General features: G+C 43.2%; 1 protein-coding gene across 3 annotated transcripts in view; it reads left to right on the top strand.

Annotated features, from left to right (window-relative positions):
• The window catches only part of CNTNAP2 (contactin associated protein 2), a 2,955,022-nt gene that overhangs the window by 2,689,062 nt on the left and 244,884 nt on the right, over positions 1-21,076 (top strand). For all 3 annotated transcript variants that reach the window (XM_063922438.1, XM_063922437.1, XM_063922439.1), the window contains exon 17: positions 5,638-5,856. In XM_063922438.1, coding sequence (XP_063778508.1) covers positions 5,638-5,856 — 219 coding nt within the window. The remainder of the gene's footprint in view (positions 1-5,637; positions 5,857-21,076) is intronic.

The following is a 21,076-nucleotide window of genomic DNA, read 5'->3' as shown; positions in this document are numbered from 1 at the left end:
ATCTCATTATGGTATGCAATTATTCCAAACTACGGAAAAATCCGATATCCAAAATACTACTGGTCCCAAGCATTTTGGATAAGGGATACTCAACCTGTATTACAGGAATCCAGGGCGGAGCTGTATTGAATTAACAGGAATTGTAACATTACTTACTGTATATGACCTTTTTCTTGATACATAACTTCAAATGATTTCTATAGCAATGTGGATCAAAACGGTGTTCAAGCAAATGAAACCTTTATCAGGAACAGGCCTCACTCTCTCATTAGTATTACATTCTTACAGTGCAAGCCCAGCCTGGCATGGTGAGTGACACTTTTCCATGGGAACAGGGCCGGCAACAGAAATCTTGGGGCCCCATACACTGATATCTCTGGGGACCCCCCACCCCCTCAGTCTGTAAATGCCACTGTCACACGCCTGTGCCCGGCACTGGCAGGAGGCTGGGCTGGTTCAGGTATGCTTCTCAGTGGCAAGAGACATGGAAAAGCCAGAGCAACATCATAGTCATAATGTCGCGATGGCTGCATGCACCACTGGGATGGGACCAAGTAAGCAAGTAAGGGGGAAGGGGAGGATTGTGCGGCCAAACACTTAGTTAAATTGGTGGCGGACAGGCAGTTAGTTGAGAAAGTACTAATAGGAGCTGCAGTCCCGTAATAGGTGTCCCTGATCCCCAGCCGGTCAAAGGGGACCCTCAAGGCACAGCAAGGGTGTCCCCTTTGACCCCGCCATCCCCGTTGCCGGGCCTGCATTCATGCATCCATGAAATATGCCCAAACATAAAGCCCCAAACTCCTGGAGAGCACACACTTACCAGCACACAGCCGTCGCTATCCAGACCAGTCTCCCCACAAGCTGTATGTGCGCCAGCCTGGCTGTCATTTTAATCGCATGCCTGCTCCTGCACAGCCGCTCCTCTAAGGCAGTTGACACAGCAGAGACGTCTTTACACACAGGGACAGCTGTATGAGCTGTCCTGGACAGCTGACCTGGGGGCAGTGTGGGGAGGGTCACCACAGGGGCACCGCTGTTCTTGTAGTAATGACGGCTAATTATATACATCATAGCAATGCGATGCCATGCCAGCCGCCTGCTATATAGTTAATAACAGCATCATACTGCTATTAACTAAACAGCTGGCGGCCGGCGCAGCGGCGCTATGCCGCGAAGTATATAATTATTACTTTCATGCATGATGAGCCTGCAGCAGCCGCACATCCGCAGCCAGACCTCGGGGCCCCTCACAACCTTGGGCCCGGGACGGTTGTCCCTGCACTAAAGGTAACCAACAGAGTCTGAAACACTAGTCCAGGCTAATTATTTGAGGAGGGACCTTTTCATTTTAGTATTTTTTTGATGCACGGTAAAGATACGTCATCAGTACCACGTGTCCTTACGCAGGGTTTGGAGTCCACAAAGGATGCGCCTTTTAAGTATATCTGGAAATGCAGACTACAGCTATTCACTGTCCAACTGCAGGCTGGTAGGCAGGTAAAGAATGCTGCATCACTACTCCGATTCTGTGACCTCCACCCGCCTCTGCTTGGACGCCCCAAGAATTGTCGGCCCTGAGAAGCTACCCTGTGTGACTATAAGATGGCCCTGACAGCCGCTTCTGCCCTATGGCAAGCGCAGTCTCTATTTCTGAACATGGCCTCCGGTGTGATCAGTTCTGTGTCTTTGGATGCAACCACTATCAGGGACATGCCCATGTCTGGCTAGCCACCCCCTTGTTACCTCACAGGAATGCCCACTGAAATCCACAGAGCGAGCCTCCAAAACTGTTCTGTGTCTCTAAACAGTAACTTTTGGAGTGCATGCGAAGTGCGACTCGGAAGCATGTGTAGACTTAAAACAATGGGCGTTTGCATCTAACATCGACATTGCTTCCCCCTCTGAATCATACACACAGTGTTCTAATAAGACCCCCCTTCCACCAATATTTAAAATTATATTTGTTGGTGGTTTCCTAGGTTTCCTGAGGTGTAAATATTAATTTGCAGTGTTTAAAATTGAAGACAGGCTGCATCGAAAGGATTCTGGGAAATGTGATAAAAACGTGCTTGCATCATTGGTGCTTTAGTCATATTAGCATTGAACGCTTGCCTGTATCTTTGCGCTTGTTAACTATAGAACTGTTGGTGAATTTGAAGAGATGTCATACATCAGGGTATTATACACCTCAGCAATCCTAGGAAGCAATTTAATGGACCTGGGGGGGTCATTTCAAGTTGATCACTCGCTAGCAACTTTTTGCAGCGCTGCGATCAGGTTAAAACTCTGCAAAACTGCGCATGTGTATGCACTGCAACTCGCAGGTGCGTCGTACAGGTACAAAGCGAATAGTTGCTGGGCGATGGATATAACGAAGAATCCATTCGCACAGTCAATCGCAAGGTGATTGACAGAAAGAGGGTGTTTATGGGTGTCAACTGACCGTTTTCTGGGAGTGTTTGGGAAAATGCAGGCATGTCCAAGCATTTGCATGGCGGGTGTCTGACGTCAATTCCGGGACCAAAAAGACTGAAGTGATCGCAGCGACTGAGTAAGTCCAGAGCTACTCAGAAACTGCACAAACTGTTTTTGTACTGCTCGGCTGCAAAGGCGTTCGCACACTTGCAAAGCAAAAATACACTCCCCCATAGGCGGCGACTATCTGATAGCAGCGCTGCAAAAAATAGCTATCGAGCGATCAACTCAGAATGACCCCCATTGATATTCATGATACCCTAAACTGTTAGCTGACATACTGTACATGGTGCATTCAGAGACTTGCTTTTCATATTGAAAGCAGTGAAAAACCATGACCATAAGAATGAACTGAGTAAAAATGTAAATTTGTGCTGCATACCTTGCACAGCAGAAGACGAGGTAATAGCTAACTCATACCTCCCAACTTTGTGAACAGAGGAAGCGGGACTCTGGTACATGCGCACAGCGTCTATTCACCATTGCTCTATTCACAAAATGACAGGAGCCTCACAACTGCTACCCCCCCCCCCCCACCACCACCACCACCACCACCACGGGACACTGCGGCCCGCGGGTGGGACAGCGGGACAGACCCCCTAAAAAAGGGACTGTCTTGCAAAAATCAGGACAGTTGGGAGGTATGGCTAACATTTACAGATGAGTGGGGTTATGGCTGCATTTTACCTGACAAATGTGAAATTCTAAGCCCTGTCTCATAGCGTCTTTATTATCAGTGCACACTTGCATTAGCCGAATCCTACGTGCAAAAGAGTCGCCTGAGGACAGGTGTATTTACACACATACTGTATACAACTCTGCCGGGCCCACAACTCCATTGGAAAGCCGCCCTGAGCTTAGCTTCTGGGAGGACATCCCATTACAGGCCAGTTATACCTACTCAGTTGCAAGTGCAGATGGACCTTAGATGAGTACAGCTCTACATGCATCGTAAAGTGCAAACACCTGGTTCCATAGCATGTGCAGTGTGACATACACAAGATGCTCTCCACAAACGGACTTGCGTTCAATTTTGTATTAGTCCCTGTATATTATCCTGTCTTTTCCAATGTTAAACAGCTTACTTGAAGTGGGTATTATGTTACATGATTAAAGGATTTTTTTAGAGATGTGCGGCACAGATTTGACTCTGATTTTTCCGTCAAAATCAGATCTCAAAACGAGGCAAAACGTCATATTTTCCCGCCAAAACGTCATCTTTGTTATGGAAGATTACTTGACAAAGATGACATTTTGGCAGGCATTTATGATTAAAAGAAACAGTAAATTATTAATTGTAGATGAGTCTGCTTTACTCCTACTGGTTTAATTTGGTGTTACTGTGTAATTGCTGCATGGTGAACAGCAAAATCGAATGAAAATACACACACACACACACACACACACACACACACACACACACACTGCAATTTTGCAGAGTGTCAGATGATAAAGTGATTGAATCTATATTACATTGGATCATCATGACAGTGATGTGTGAACAGAACTCAGTGTTCTTTCAGTTAGTTTCCTGCATGGTTTTACAGATAAGGGTATAATATGGAGGAGAATTGAAGAACTAGTGACAAGTTTTTATTAGTCAGAAAGTCATGCATTTCAGGATTTGGCTGCTTTGAATTCCTTTCCTCTTATTGTATGTAGGTAAGAAGGAAAAACAGTAGAGCTACTATGCTGTACAATATCATATTTGGGTATAACATTTTATTCCATGGGTGATTAATCACCGCTAGATGATTTATAATCAATGTGTGACTTATAAGCAAATGCATGACACAAGCTACTTATTTTTTTTTTTAGATAGAACAAAATCTAATTATTTTAATGATTACACGGGTTATGTCATTGGAATACAATTATTAAATGATTACATCTGTACACATTTCCTTTTCCATACAGTATGTCATATACAGTAAATATTTAATTACACTTGCATAAGTAGGCTGTGTATAATGTATGTTATGAAATCATTCTCCCCAAGGCACTGTAAAAACCAATGAATATTATTGTTATGTTATTCTGTCATCAGTTATTTATAAAACGCCATGTTGATGCACAGTGCTGGACATGGGGTCAATCTGACATAATTTTAACCACTATAATACCGCAGTGTTAGATATAAAGATTGTCAACACAGAAAAAGTAAACCACACTTTTAGGACCACAATCCTCTGAAGTGATTGTTACATGGACAAATTCAATTACCGTATATGTAATTCCTAATACATGGTTTTAGTGTCATTTTAATCATATGTAATCTAACACTTCTTCACCAATAAACCACTCCAATTCCATGGACAACTGAAGAGTTTTCATGCAAGTATCTGAACAACGAACACTACTGTACATTTACTGATATTCAGCAATTCAGCAGGGACCACTGCCTTAGACAGTCCTTTGTTAAAGTCTCTTGATGATTGATGGATAATGCTTATTATGCCCTAGCTAGTTTCCATGACAGTGGATGCTGGGTAATTAAGTGGGACCCAGCTTCTGTGGTTTGGTGGTCCTGAAGCACCACTCCTCTACCTTACTCACATCGTCTGGGACCACCTGCTGAAAACAGGTCCTCAAAGTCTGAAGATAAGGAACGTTGACAATAAGCACTAACCTTGTTGCACAAAAATATTTTGTAGTCATTGATGATAAAGAAAAGATGAATGGTGGTCTTTTACTTGAATTAACCCCTTAGAGTAAATTATATTTTCAGATAGAATAAAAATATGTACTAATAATATTAGGAAAACTATATTTTTTTATAACTAGAACATCAGTAAATAATACAAGTGATGACAGTAATTATAATAATTAGTACATTTGCAAACTAATTAAAATGTACCAATAATGCCAAATATTTGAGTTATTCACAGTAAACATGTAGGCATTCTCTGTGTCATCTGTATAAATTGTACAGTGCCAAAACTTTAAATAAGTAAAATCCCTAATGCATGGCATGTACACTTGCTTATTTGCCTATTTAAAACGTTGGTTGATAAAAATGGTTGTTTCTCAGTAGTAAAGATATACAGTATGTATATGTGTATATGTATATATATATAAATATATATATAGAGAGAGAGAAAATACTCGTGTGTGTTTGGACTGCTAGTGTGTTAAGATCAATTATTCTCTCTCTGCATTCAGCGAACACGGAGGTGTCATTTTCATTTGATGTTGGCAATGGTCCAGTAGAGCTGATTGTTACTTCAACCACTCCGCTGAATGATGACCAGTGGCACCGGGTCAGAGCTGAGAGGAATATTAAGGAATCCAGATTACAGGTTGACCAACTCCAACCACAGATACGCAAAGCACCTACTCATGGCCACACACGTCTAGAGCTCACCAGCCAGTTCTATGTTGGTAAGGAAATCAGTGGTGCCTTATTCTATAGATTTATATTTAATAAATAGATGTATTTATTTTATATATATTTATTTATGATTATTATTATTTCTGTTTGTTGTAAATGTTTTATTTAATATCAAAATCTGTAGAAACACTGCTAATGAGCTGTTATTTAGACACTTGTTATGACCTTGTAATCTTGACTACTAATCGTTACAAAGATTTAATTTCTCATATATTACGATATATTATGATATATATATATATATATATATATATATAGATATATAGATATATATATAGATATATATATATATATATATATACACACACACACACACAATACCAGTGTCCTTGCAAGGAAGGAGAGGCGGCACTCATCCGGTCTTAGAATAGCATTGTACCAGCTCCTGGAGTGCCACTTCTACATGCAACTATATATGTACACTACTCAAGCGACCGGCGCCAGATCAGTGACAGCAGGGATACCAGAGCTGAGTATCCGGGTTAAGGGTTAAAGTTAGAGTTCAGAGGGAGGTTATGGTTAGTTACTGGGAGGTGGGTTTAGCAATAGCCACCATCCCCCGAGGGTTAGCCATAGCCGACACCCGTGGAGGGTTAGCCATAGCCGCCCCCCCCCTCCCGCCCCCCCGAGGGTTAGGGTAGGGGACAGGGGGGATAGAAATACTTACCCCCTCCGATGTCTGGATCTTCACAGTCTGGATGCTGCTGTTGGTGATGTGACCGCTGGAATTCCGTCCGCCAGGATTTTGTATGTATTATATATATATATATATATATATATATATACTCTGCTATGCTCTAATGAGAAATCCTTTGAATTATATTCCATTCAAAGATCTTCATTCATATTCCTTCCTACCTCTGTCTGTCTGTTTTTACCCAGTTTTGTTCTATTACTGTTGTTCTAATTGTAAAGCGCAACGGAATATGCTGCGCTAGATAAGAAACTGTTAATAAATAAATAAATAAATATTCTAGACCACTGGTTTCAGCCGGGAAACATTCATTGGTACTACTGCTGTTACTGCTGCCAACAATGGATTTGCTGAACTGCATCAAAACATCAGGGCTGAGATGCCTACAGGGACTACAGGGGACTTTAATGTTAATGAATTAGCATTCAACAATCAATATGGCTGAAATCAGTCTGTTTGGAGTTATGAAAGAATGCTGCTGAATACCCCTGCAATTATATAATCAGATCTGGAGGTATACAGCCCCCAGCCACAGGCTGTATTAATGGTGACAACTACCATGCTGTGTCGGTTATGGTTCAAATAGTCGATCTAGTTAAGGTTTACAGTCATTAGGTTGACATGGACATGGTCGACACATGGTAAAGGCTGACACATTAAAATGGTCAACATGGACATGTCGGTACATGAAATGGTTAACATACTGTAGATTTTTGGAGTGATTTTGGTGTTGTTTTTTGCATAACATGACCAGGAACTCCAACTAGTGCAGCTCGTCCCCTTGCATGCTATGGGCAAGGTGACTCGCTCCACCGCCACTGCGCTCGGCACAGGTTATTATTCCCAATCGTAGTCCACGTGGATGGTAAACTATAAAAAGGTATAATGTATAATGTTTTACTATTGATTATTAAATGACCTATAATAATTTATTAATCAGTTGTGCCCCATAAATATATTCCTTCATTTTTTTCACCTCTAAATTACGTATGAATTATTGACAACTTAATACATATATTGAATATGGCTTCTTATTAGCTTCTGGGCAGACAGCTTGCAATCTCACCAGGCAGAATCATTTTCCATTGTTTTCTCCATTGCAATTTGCAGCTGATTTTCACTTAAACCAAACACAATTGCTGGTAATTTGCATGTTTATTTATTTATTATTTATTACCAGTTATTTATATAGCGTACACATATTCCGCAGCACTTTACAGAGAATATTTGGCCATTCACATCGGTCCCTGCCCCAGTGAAGCTTACAATCTATTTTCCCTATCACATGTACACACAGACACATTCACACTAAGGTTAATTTTGTTGGAAGCCAATTAACCTACAGTATATTTTTGGATTGTGGGAGGAACCGGAGTACACAGAGGAAACCCACGCAAGTACGGGGAGAATATACAAACTCCACACAGTTAGGACCATGGCAAGTTAAGCTTCCAAAAAGCTGGATAATAAATCCATCAGTTTAGAAAGCATGATTGTATGCAATAAGCGTCAGCTTTGAAATCACTGGAAAAAAATAGAGAAGAGCGGGTTCAGATTTACTCAGTTCTTAACACCAGAATTATCGCAAGTTCTTTTTTTCTGGATTTTTCTTATTGGCTAACTAAAACACGTGACATCCGTGAGCCAATAAGGAGATTCAGGCAAATCCGAGTAAATCCGAACCCGCTTATCTCTAGAAAAAACACACTTCACTAAATTCCCCTCCAGTATCACAAAGAACAATGAGAAAGTATGAAAACACAGAAGAATATGGTAATTACTCTCTCCTATGTGGCCATACTACAAATCTGGGGATGTTTATCATAGCATCCACTTAGTAATCCACAAGCCTTAGGGCTCATACACACTGGGGTTAAGCACATGATAGCATTTTAATTTTAGTAAAACTCATGTAAACCGATTTGATGCTAGAAACTTTTATTTCTAATGTAACCATGGGGGTGATCATTGATAGTAGACTTAGCAGTAGTTTGCAATGTCAAAATGCTGCAATTAAGGCCCATAGGGTATTAGCATGCATAAAACGGGGAATAGAGACAAGGGATGGAAGTGTAATCCTGCAACTGTATAAATCATTGGTACATCCCCATCTAGAATATAGTGTACAGTCCGGGGCTCCTCACTTTAAAAAAAAAGACATAGTAAAACTAGAAAAATTTCAGAGTAGAGCCACAAAATTGATTAAAGGCTTAGAGTCATTGGATTATGAGGAAAGGCTATTTAGGTTAGATATGTTTACACTAGAAAAAAGGCATCTAAGAGGGGATATGATTAATATCTTCAAATACATAAAGGGACAATGTAAGGAACTTTTAGGCAGCTTATTTATTGAGAGATCCTCTAAGGTTAGAGGAGAGGAAGTTTAACACCAACCATAGAAAGGTTTTCTTCACAGTGCGGGCAGTAAGATTATGGAATTCACTGCCAGAGAAAGTTGTAATGTCTGACTCAATTGTGGTGTTGAAAAAAGGATTAAACACATTTCTAGCTGTCAATAGCATCCAAGGATATAATCTGTAAAAAAGATGTAATACAGTATATAGCTCTATAGGTTGAACTCGATGGACAATTGTCTTTTTTCAACTGCAACAACTATGTAACTATGTGACCATACCCATGCTATTTTAACTAGCACTTTTAGCATTGTTATAGCAATTTATTTGCACTCTGACGTTTGGGAATGCATTTTGTACCATCTTTTGCATGTTTCACAAGTAAAGCATTAGCAAAGCCTACAGTAAAGCCCAATTGCCAGTACAAATGTTGCAAAAAAGTAGAGATGTGCACGGACCCATGTGTTTTGGTTTTGGTTCTAATTTCAGCTTCAGGTTTTGGTTTTGCAAAACCTTCCCTCATGTGTTTTGGTTTGGTTTAAAATTGATTTTAAAAAATCGATAATCATCAATATAAACGTAAAAAATCGCAATCCAAAACATGAAATTCAGATTTGAAAGCCGAATTAAGAACCGCGGGAAGATCCGAGCTGTTGCTCAGTTCGCACTGGATCGCCTCAGGAGATCTGGAATGGGGTTTGGTTTGGTTCGGAAGTGCAAAATTTGAGTGGATTCGGATTTCTGGAGAGCCGAACCGCACATCTGTACAGAAAAGTGAATGTTGTGACTGTAATAATTGTTTGCGTTTACATTGGTAATATTTACTCACATTTTAAACGAAAAAAACTTAAGTGGGTATGAGACCTCAATTTCCATTTATTTAGTATTGTGTGCAGCACAATCAGGCATTTGTTGCCTGATGTTTTCTGCATACAGTATGTATCATTCTATTATATAGCTAAACATTCAATGAATGATTCATATCTAATTTACTGGAATATGTTGTGCTACATTGTAATGCTAATTTTTAGTTTTACAATTCATCTAGAGCTAAACTATAAACCTTACCAGAGCCGGCCCTAGCCAATATGATGCCCTAGGCAAGATTTTGGCTGGTGCCCCCTAGCACCACCGCTGGTTCCGCCTCTGACCTTGCAACTCTTTCCCAGCACCATCAACCCATAGCAGTCTTTATTTTGGGGTTTGTACCCCCTATATTTTAAATAGGAACAGTTCACACATTTGGCGCACAGCCCAAAAAGGGGTGTGTTTTTGCTGGGAAGGGGCAATGCCACACAATAGTAACCCCAATTCCAATTATGCCACACAGTACTGCAACTTTATTCACATTTGATCATGCGATAGTGTCCATAATGCATATTACATCCCACAGTAGTATCACTTTACCTTATAAACGTTACTCCTCACAGTAGAGCCCCTTATTTACATTACATCACACTGAATTGCTCCTTATTCACATTACACCACACCCTATTGCTCTTTATTCACATTAGACGACACAGTAGTGCCATTTCTATACACAACGCCACATAGTAGGGCACCTTATACTCATAATGCCACACAGTAATGCCCCTTACACATATGAGAGACATTATTAATGTCCTTATAAACATAATGCACCTTACACATTATGACAACCTTTATTAATGCCATTTTACACGTAATGTCCCTTACACATATGCTGCACATTATTAATGCCCTTATACACATAATGACACAGTGCCCCCTACACATTTGCTGCACATTATTAGTGCCCCTATACACATAATGACACACATACAGTAGTACCCTGTTACACATATGCCGCACATTATTAATGCCCTTATACACATAATGACACACATAGTGCCCCTTACACATATGTTGCACATTATTAATGCATTTTTACATGACACACATAATGCTCCTTACACATATTCCGAACACTACTGCACAACCAACCTACTCACATGCACACAACACTCACACTGCCACTAACATTGTGACCTCTGCCTCTGCTTGAATACAGATGTGTTCTCATAAATCTTGCTTCAGTGCTAACGTCGGGCACATTTTTTTTATGAAAATGCATCTTATTTGCATTGCTATGTGGCTAGGATGCACAAGCAGCTTCTGCTGATTAAAATGATATGCAGCATGCCTATATTCTGTGTGAGACTGTGGCTGTATCTGCATATGTAATGCTACACACAGAATATAGGCATGCTGCATATCATTTTAATCAGCAGAAGCTGCTGATGCCCCAAGGCATACCAGATGCCCTAGGCAATTGCCTAGTTTGCCTATGCCTATGGCCGGCTCTGAACCTTACAATACAGAAGAATGCATTAACAATATAAAAAAAATATGTATTTTGAAGTTTCGGGCTCCAGCTCTTTACCCAACTACAGATATGAACAAAAAAGCTTTTACAAATGCATTAAGACAGTTATTTTCCCTGTTCGTAAGAGAATATTGTTCATCTGCACTCAGAATAAGCACCACTGCTTTGTATTTCAGATGCATTTTCACTGGATGATACAAATTTCATTTTTTAATACCAGACTACAGATATAATATTGTCATTATAAATTACCAAATAAGCGTACTGTGTTTATTATTATTAACTGGATCTAAGGAAGCTTGTGTACTATGTTAGGAAGGTTTACTTACATCTAGATTGGGGTGAGTCAAATAGTGAGTGGGAGGAAAGAAAAGTGAACAAGCGTTGGAAGAACAGATGCTCCAAGAGCTTGGAGACAAAGGTGAAGAGAGAGAGCAAGTGGTAGTTAGAGATCAGAGAGGATCAAGAGGGTTTTTTTTAGAATGGGGGGAAGTGCATAGGAAGAGGCTAAAGAGGTGAGTGAGCTGGGAGCATGCTTTGAATAAAAGGGTGTGGAGTAGGTGAGAGAGAAAGGGGTACAATGGGAAAGCAGAGGGAAAAGAGGATAAGAGGGGCCGCAGACTTTATCATCAGTGGTGAGGGAAAAGAAGGAGAGGGTAGGTTGGCCAGCATTAGGAGAGGGAGAAGTACGAGAAAGATTTTTTTAGATAAAATATCCTGACAGCTGTGATTTTGGAGGAAAAGCAGGTAGTACATTATAAGGCCAGGAGGGGGAGGATGGGAAGGACAGATGATGAGTTCAAAGGTCCTTCTAAAACACTGCACCATACAGCATGTTCTTTGGAGGTGTTAACCAATATGCTATTTAAATAAATTAAATGAAGAAAAAAATACTACCAAAGACCCCCAAAATACGTTTTTGATGCATCCTCAGATTGCCTTTTTATGATTCAAATTGAAGTTCTTGTCTTCATTCAATGAAGATTTTTTATGACGAGCCGCACAGCTGGCAATGCTAGGGAGAGGCTTGTATTGTCCCTATTTTTTATTTTGACTTGTTGGGAGTTATTCATGATGTATAAGAAGTGGCACATTCATTCACAAACTTTTAATGTAGTTTGATGAAAGCATATGGTGCACTTATCAGCTAATGAGAGCTCAGGGGATAAATGTTTCCAGTGCTTGTAGATTAACAGTCAGACCCATATTCATGTTCAAATTTAGTTTTCTATTATCAGTCTCTACAGATATACCATTGATCACAGTCATGGTTTGCTTGAAGTTGAATAATTAAAAAAAAAATTCAAAACACATGTAATGTCTGATTTTTAAGTTAAAAAATACAGTTACGTAATTTGTTATAAACAGGAATTCAATTGTTAAAAATATTTCTGATCATTAAATGTCTCATAAAAAGAATATAAAGCTCCAATGCTAATAGCTATAAAAAGTGTGTCAATTACCAAGCTAATAAAAACAATAACCCTTGTAAAGTGATTAGTCGATTTTAATGTTTGTACATTTTTTTTATTCAATTAAGTGGAGCCCTGTTAATCTGCTGACAAATCTAAAAGTGTTTACTTAGATGAACTGTAAATTAACTCCTGACAAAGGGGGGTATCCAATTATATTCGTTCTGTTTTCAGCGGGTGAAAACGGACAGATATATCGCGATTAATGACCGATGGTCATCATCGCGATATCCAATTAGGATTAGTTTTTATCAGTCGTAAACTGACCCGCGATCGCGTGGAAACACATGGTATCGGGGATAAGTCCCCGATCTTGGGGGTCATTCCGAGTTGTTCGCTCGCTAGCAGATTTTAGCAGCATTGCACACGCTAGGCCGCCGCCCTCTGGGAGTGTATCTTAGTTTAGTAGAATTGCGAAAGAAAGATTTCTGAGTAGCTCGAGACTTACTCCTACACTGCGATCAGCTCAGCCCGTTTCATTCCTGGTTTGGCGCCACAAACACGCCCTGCGTTCGGCCAGCCACTCCCCCGTTTCTCCAGACACTCCCGCGTTTTATCCTGGCACGCCTGCGTTTTTCCGCACACTCCCAGAAAATGGTCAGTTTCCGCCCAGAAACACCCACTTCCTGTCAATCACACTACGATCACTTCAACGATGGAAATTCTTCGTTCGGACGTGAGTAAATCTACTAAGTTTTGTGCTAAAATACTTAGCGCATGCGCACTGTGTACCATGCGCATGCGCATTTTCGCCTTAATCGCTCCGTTGCGAAAATCGGCAACAAGTGACCAACTCGGAATGACCCCCTTTATGTGTTATCGTGGCTCCGGCAGCCGCTTATCGCAGATTATGCTTCAGGTGCTTAAGGCACCTGAAGTATAATTTGCGATAAGTGTCGACATTGGGGGGAGGGGGTGGAGAAGCCCGCCGTATCAGGGCTAATAGGATAGCCCCGGCAATACATTTACCCGCGGTCATCGACTGGATACCCCTTAAAGAGTTACCATGCCTCATAATGTGAGCAAATGCCCATTTCAGCTCTTCTATTTCTTATATTCATTACTAAATCAACCTTTCTATGGAGCAAACTGCAGCTACTTTGATAGTATCCACGTAGATTCTACTGCCTCTCACCAAAAGTGAGGCGGTGTCTCCTAGCTCTTAACCACCAATTTAAGTCACCATACTAATGTAATACTAATTCTCATACAGTACTTACACATTCATATTTTAAAGGGCTTTCTCTGACGTCCTAGTGGATGCTGGGAACTCCGTAAGGACCATGGGGAATAGCGGGCTCCGAAGGAGGCTGGGCACTCTAGAAAGATCTTAGACTACCTGGTGTGCACTGGCTCCTCCCACTATGACCCTCCTCCAAGCCTCAGTTAGATTTCGTGCCCGGCCGAGGTTGGATGCACACTAGGGGCTCTCCTGAGCTCTTAGAAAGTAATAGTCTTAGATTTTTTTATTTTCAGTGAGACCTGCTGGCAACAGGCTCACTGCAGCGAGGGACTAAGGGGAGAAGAAGCGAACTCGCCTGCTTGCAGCCGGATTGGGCTTCTTAGGCTACTGGACACCATTAGCTCCAGAGGGATCGACCGCAGGCCCAGCCTTGATGTTCGGTCCCGGAGCCGCGCCGCCGTCCCCCTTACAGAGCCAGAAGCAAGAAGATGGTCCGGAAAATCGGCGGCATGAAGACTCTGTCTTCACCAAGGTAGTGCACAGCACTGCAGCTGTGCGCCATTGCTCCTCTCACACACTTCACACTCCGGTCACTGAGGGTGCAGGGCGCTGGGGGGGGCGCCCTGAGGCAGCAATAAAAACACCTTGGCTGGCTAAAATACCTCAATATATAGCCCCAGGGGCTATATATGAGGTAAATACCCCTGCCAGAATTCCATAAAAAACGGGAGAATAGGCCGCGAAAAAGGGGCGGAGCCTATCTCCTCAGCACACTGGCGCCATTTTCCCTCACAGCTCCGCTGGAAGGAAGCTCCCTAGCTCTCCCCTGCAGTCTACAAAGGGTTAATAAAGAGAGGGGGGGCACTAAATTTAGGCGCAGTATACATTATATATAAAAACAGCAGCTATAGGGGACATAACTCAGTTAGTCCCTGCATTATATAGCGCTCTGGTGTGTGCTGGCATACTCTCACTCTGTCCCCCCAAAGGGCTTTTGTGGGTCCTGTCCTCGTTTAGAGCATTCCCTGTGTGTCTGCGGTGTGTCGATACGGCTGTGTCGACATGTTGAATGAGGAGGCTTATATGGTGACGGAACAGAGGCCGATATATGTGATGTCGCCCCCTGTGGGGCCGACACCAGAGTGGATGTATAGGTGAAAGGTATTAACCGACAGTGTCAACTCCTTACATAAAAGGGTGGATGACGTAACAGCTGTGGGACAGCCGGCTTCGCAGCCCGCGCCTGCCCAGGCGTCTCAAAGGCCATCAGGGGCTCAAAAACGCCCGCTCTCTCAGATGGCAGACACAGATGTCGACACGGAGTCTGACTCCAGTGTCGACAAGGTGGAGACATATACACAATCCACTAGGAACATCCGTGACTTGATCCCGGCAATAAAAAATGTGTTATACATTTCTGACTTTAACCCAAGCACCTCTAAAAATGGGTTTTTAGGTTTGGGGAGAAAAAACAGGCAGTGTTTTGTTCCCCCATCAGATGAATAAATGAAGTGTGTGAAAAGCGTGGGTTCCCCCGTTAAGAAACTGGTAATTTATAAAAAAGTTACTGATGGCGTACCCTTTCCCGCCAGGAGGATAAGTTACGCTGGGAGATATCCCCTAGGGTGGATAAGGCGCTCACACGTTTGTCAAAAAAGGTGGCACTGCCGTCTTAGGATACGGCCACTTTAATAGGTACCTGTTGATAAAAAACAGGAGGCTATCCTGAAGTCTGTATTTACACACTCAGGTACTAGACTGAGACCTGCAGATAGTGCTGCTGCAGCGTGGTCGGTGACCCTGTCAAACAGGGATACTAGTTGGCAAACATAAAAACATATTAAAGACGTCGTCTTATATATGGGAGATGCACAGAGGGATATTTTGCCGGCTGGCATCCAAAATAAATGTAATGTCCATTCTGTCAGGAGGGTATTAGAGACCTGTCACTGGACAGGTGATGCTGACTTAAAAAGCGCATAGAGAGCCTTATAAGGGTGAGGAATTATTTGGGGATGGTCTCTGGGACCTCGTATCCACAGCAACTGCTGGGAAGAAATAATTTTACCTCAGGTTTCCTCACAGACAAAGGTACAGTCCTTTCGGCTTCAGAAAAGCAAGCGGGTCAAATGGCGCTTCCTTTCTGTACAGAGACAAGGGTAGAGGGAAAAAGCTGCACCAGTCAGCCTGTTCCCAGAATCAAGATTCTTCCCCCGCCTCCTGTGAGTCCACACCATGACGCAGGTGCTCCACAGGTGTAGCCAGGTACGGTGGGGGGCCGTCTCAAAAATTTCAGCAATTAGTGGGCTCGCTCACAGGTGGATCCCTATTTCTTTCAAGTAGTATTTCAGGGGTACAAGCTGGAATTCGAGATGTCTCCCCCCAGCCGTTTACTAAAATATGCCTTGCTGACAACTCCCTCAGGCAGGGAGGCTGTGCTAGAGGCAATTAATAAGCGGTATTCCCAGCAGGTAATACTCAAGGTGCCCCTACTTCAACAAGGACGGGGTTACCATTCCACACGGGTTGGGGTACCGAAACCGCATGGTTCGGTGTGACCCATTTTATATTAAAATCCTTGAACACATACATAAAAAAATTCAAGTTCAAGATGGAATCGCTCAGGGCGGTTATTGCAAGCCTGGACGAGGGGGATTACATGGTATCCCGGGACATCAAGGATGCTTACCTGCATGTCCCCATTTACCATCCTCGCCAGGAGTACCTCAGATTTGTGGTACAGGATTACCATTACCAAGTCCAGACACTGCCGTTTGGACTGTACATGGCACCGAGGGTGTTTTATCAAGGTAATGGCCGAAATGATGATACTCCTTCGAAAAAAGGGAGTTGTAATTATCCTGTACTTGGACAATCTCGTTATAAGGGCGAGGTCCAAGGAGCAGTTGGTAGTCGGGGTAGCACTATTTTGGAAAGTGCTACAACAGCATGGTTGGATTCTAAATAGTCCAAAGTCACAGCTGGTTCCTATGACACGTCTACTGTTCCTGGGGATGGTTCTGGACATAAACCAGAAATAGTGTTTCTCCCGGAGGAGAAAGCCAAGGAGTTGTCATCTCTAGTCAGAGACCTCCTGAAGCCAAAATAGGTAGCGGTGCATCATTGCACGCGAGTCCTGGGAAAAATGGTAGCTTCCTACGAAGCAATCCCATTAGGCAGGTTCCATACAAGAACTTTTCAGAGGGACCTGTTGGACAAGTGGTCCGGATCGCATCTTCCGATGCATAGGCTGATAACCCTGTCTCCAAGGACCAGGGTATCTCTACTGTGGTGGCTGCAGAGTGCCCATCTTCAAGAGGGCCGCAGGTTCGGCATACAGGACTAGGTCCTAGTGACCATGGATTCCAGCCTTTGAGGCTGGGGGGCAGTCACACAGGGAAGAAACTTCCAGGGACTTTGGTCAAGTCAGGTTATTTCCCTACACATAAAAATTCTGGACCTGAGGGCCATTTACAATGCCCTGAGGCCGGCAAGGCCTCTGCTTCAAATCCAGCCGGTACTGATCCAATCAGACAACATCACGGCAGTCGCCCATGTAAACCAACAGGGCGGCACAAGAAGCAGGATGGCGATGGCAGAAGCCACAAGGATTCTCCGATAGGCGGAAAATCATGTGTTAGCACTGTCAGCAGTGTTCATTCCCGGAGTGGACAACTGGGAAGCAGATCTTCTCAACAGACACGACCTCCACCCGGGAAAATGGGGACTTCCTCCAGAAGTCTTCCAATAGGATTGTACACCATTGGGAAAGGCCACAGGTGGACATGATGGCGTCCCGCCTCAACAAAAAGCTATAAAAGATATTGCACCAGGTCAAGGGACCCTCAGGCGATAGCTATGGACGCTCTGGTAACACCGTGGGTGTACCAGTCGGTTTATGTGTTCTCCCCTCTGCCTCTCATACCAAAGGTACTGAGAATAGTAAGAAGGCGAGGAGTAAGAACGATACTCGTGGATGGCCAAGAAGAGCTTGGTACCCTGAACTTCAAGAATTTATATCAGAGGACCCATGGTCTCTGCCACTCAGACAGGACCTGCGGCAGCAGGGGCCCTGTCTGTTCCAAGACTTACCGCGGCTGCGTTTGACGGCATGGCGGTTGAACGCCGGATCCTGAAGGAAAAGGGCATTCCGGAGGAAGTCATTCCTACGCTTACTAAAGCCAGGAAAGAGGTTACAGCAACTCATTATCACTGCATATGGCGAAAATATGTTGCATGGTGTGAGGCCGAAACTGCCCCAACAGAGGAATTTCAACTAGGTCGATTTCTGCATTTCCTGCAAGCAGGAGTGACTATGGGCCTTAAATTGGGTTCCATTAAGGTACAGATCTCGGCTCTGTCGATTTTCTTTCAAAAAGAACTAGCTTCAGTACCTGAAGTTCAGACATTTATAAAAGGAGTGCTGCATAGTCAGCCCCCGTTTGTGCCTCCTGTGGCACCTTGGGATCTCAACGTGGTGTTGAGTTTCTTAAAGTCACATTGGTTTGAGCCACTAAAAACCGTGGATCTGAAATATCTCACGTGGAAGGTGGTCATGTTATTGGCCTTGGCTTCGGCCAGGCAAGTATCAGAATTGGCGGCTTTATCATGTAAAAGCCCTTATCTGATTTTCCATATGGATAGGGCAGAATTGAGGACTCGTCCCCAGTTCTCCCTAAGATGGTGTTAGCGTTTCACCTGAACCAGCCTATGGTGGTGCCTACGGCTACTAGGGACTTGGAGGACTCCAAGTTGTTAGACGTGGTCAGGGCCCTGAAAATATATGTTTCTAGAACGGCTGGAGTCAGAAAATCTGACTCGCTGTTTATCCTATATGCACCCAACAAGCTGGGTGCTCCTGCTTCTACGCAGACTATTGCTCGTTGGATTTGTAGTACAATTCAGCTTGCACATTCTGTGGCAGGCCTGCCACAGCCAAAAATCTGTCAATGCCCATTCCACAAGGAAGGTGGGCTCATCTTGGGCGGCTGCCCGAGGGGTCTCGGCTTTACAACTTTGCCGAGCTGCTACTTGGTCAGGGGCAAACACGTTTGCAAAATTATATAAATTTGATACCCTGGCTGAGGAGGACCTGGAGTTCTCTCATTCGGTGTTGCAGAGTCATCCGCACTCTCCCGCCCGTTTGGGAGCTTTGGTATAATCCCCATGGTCCTTACGGAGTTCCCAGCATCCACTAGGACGTCAGAGAAAATAAGAATTTACTCACCCGTAATTCTATTTCTCGTAGTCCGTAGTGGATGCTGGGCGCCCATCCCAAGTGCGGTTTATCTGCAATACTTGTACATAGTTATTGTTAACTAAATCGGGTTATTGTTGAGCCATCTGTTGAGAGGCTCTATTGTTTCATACTGTTAACTGTGTTTCATATCACGAGTTGTACGGTGTGATTGGTGTGGCTGGTATGAGTCTTACCCGGGATTCAAAATCCTTCCTTATTGTGTACGCTCGTCCGGGCACAGTACCTAACTGAGGCTTGGAGGAGGGTCATAGTGGGAGGAGCCAGTGCACACCAGGTAGTCTAAGATCTTTCTAGAGTGCCCAGCCTCCTTCGGAGCCCGCTATTCCCCATGGTCCTTACGGAGTTCCCAGCATCCACTACGGACTACGAGAAATAGAATTACCGGTGAGTAAATTCTTATTTTATGATTGGTGTCTAATTTTTTATTTATTTGCCTTTTTTCAAGTGCTGAACCAAAACAAATTGTGAAGAAACTGACTAAATAATGACACAGATTATATTACATTCCAATACTGACAGATGCATTGCTCCAAACATTGTCAGTTTTTCTCATTGCAGGCAAATGGCTGTGAGGCACTGTAAACTGGCCATATGCTTCCCAGGTTCAGATGATGTTATTAAAATATTGTAGTAATATTATCAAGGCGACTCTGTGCTGAAAACTCATAATTGAAGCAAATGAACATTTTTAAGCTTGCAATAAACTATTACAGCAAGGAAAAGATAAAAAAACAAAATGTTTTAAATTAATGCTTACTGATTCAGCAGGATAGGGCAGCATAGTATATAAAGGCCACTAAGAACTCATTTTATCTTAATACAGTCTGTGTTTGCCAGATATAGTACATAACATCTGGAGTTCCTAGGCAATAGACACCTACACTATTTAAATCAAGATGCAGAAGTAATTTATATAATTTAATGATAGCTCCAAATAAAACAGCTTCCCTTTGGTGCATTAGCTGTAAAGATTTGTACACAATATAGTTACTATCTGTACCATTTCACTGAACACCTAAGTGAATACATTTACACATATGTAATACCCCTTTCACACTGCCAATGCCGGATCCCACCCGGGAATTGGAAACGGGTCCTTCCCGGGTGGGATCCAGCATTGGCCCCTGGTAGCAGGCTTCCCCGACCCGGCAATATGCCGGGCGGGTTGCCATAGCAGCAGGGGGGGGGGGGGGGGCAGAGCCGGTAGCGGGGGTGGAGATGGAGGCGGTGCTGGGAGATGAGATCATCTCCGCGCCGCCTCTCCCTGCTGTAGAAAACGGGTCCCGGGACGCATCGACCCGGGAGCCCGTTTACACAGCCACTGACCCGGTATTCAACCCGGGTATAATACTGCTTTATTCCCAGGTTGAATTGCCGGGTCAAGTGACCCGCTATTTCGGCTATGCCCCTTTCACACCGCACGCCGACCCGTGTCGACCCGGCAATATGCCGGGTCGATACCGGGTTATTTGTGCGGTGTGAAAGGGGTATAACTCGGGATCAGAGTAAGGCATGAGATGGTTCCAGTATAGCAACATGTTATAATCTTGCTTGAGTAGAGATTTATGGGAAAAAGACTACACAGTTGTCTGGAGCAAGAGAATGTTTGGAGATAATCAGATTGCATTGATGTTTAATTGGTTATGGGCCAACAATTTAATATACATTTATGAAAAGAAAAATCCAAATGTTTCTGGTGAATTACCTTTTTAATCCATTATACTAAGTATTACAAAACAGGTTTGCAATCAGTAGGGGACCAGGTCACTCAGATTCATAATCAGAGGCGCCAAGAGGGGGGACCAGGTACTAATTACCCAGCCCTGGACTTGCTAGAAGGGACCAGTCAGCTAGTAGGGGGGACATTGTCCTCTTCTGCAGAGCTACTGAGGGGGGCAGCTGT

This window comes from Pseudophryne corroboree, chromosome 5 (assembly GCF_028390025.1).
Source record: "Pseudophryne corroboree isolate aPseCor3 chromosome 5, aPseCor3.hap2, whole genome shotgun sequence".
NCBI classification, from domain to species: Eukaryota; Metazoa; Chordata; class Amphibia; order Anura; family Myobatrachidae; genus Pseudophryne; species Pseudophryne corroboree.
Note: the sequence above shows the minus strand (reverse complement) of the source record. Positions and strands in the feature narration are given on the sequence as shown.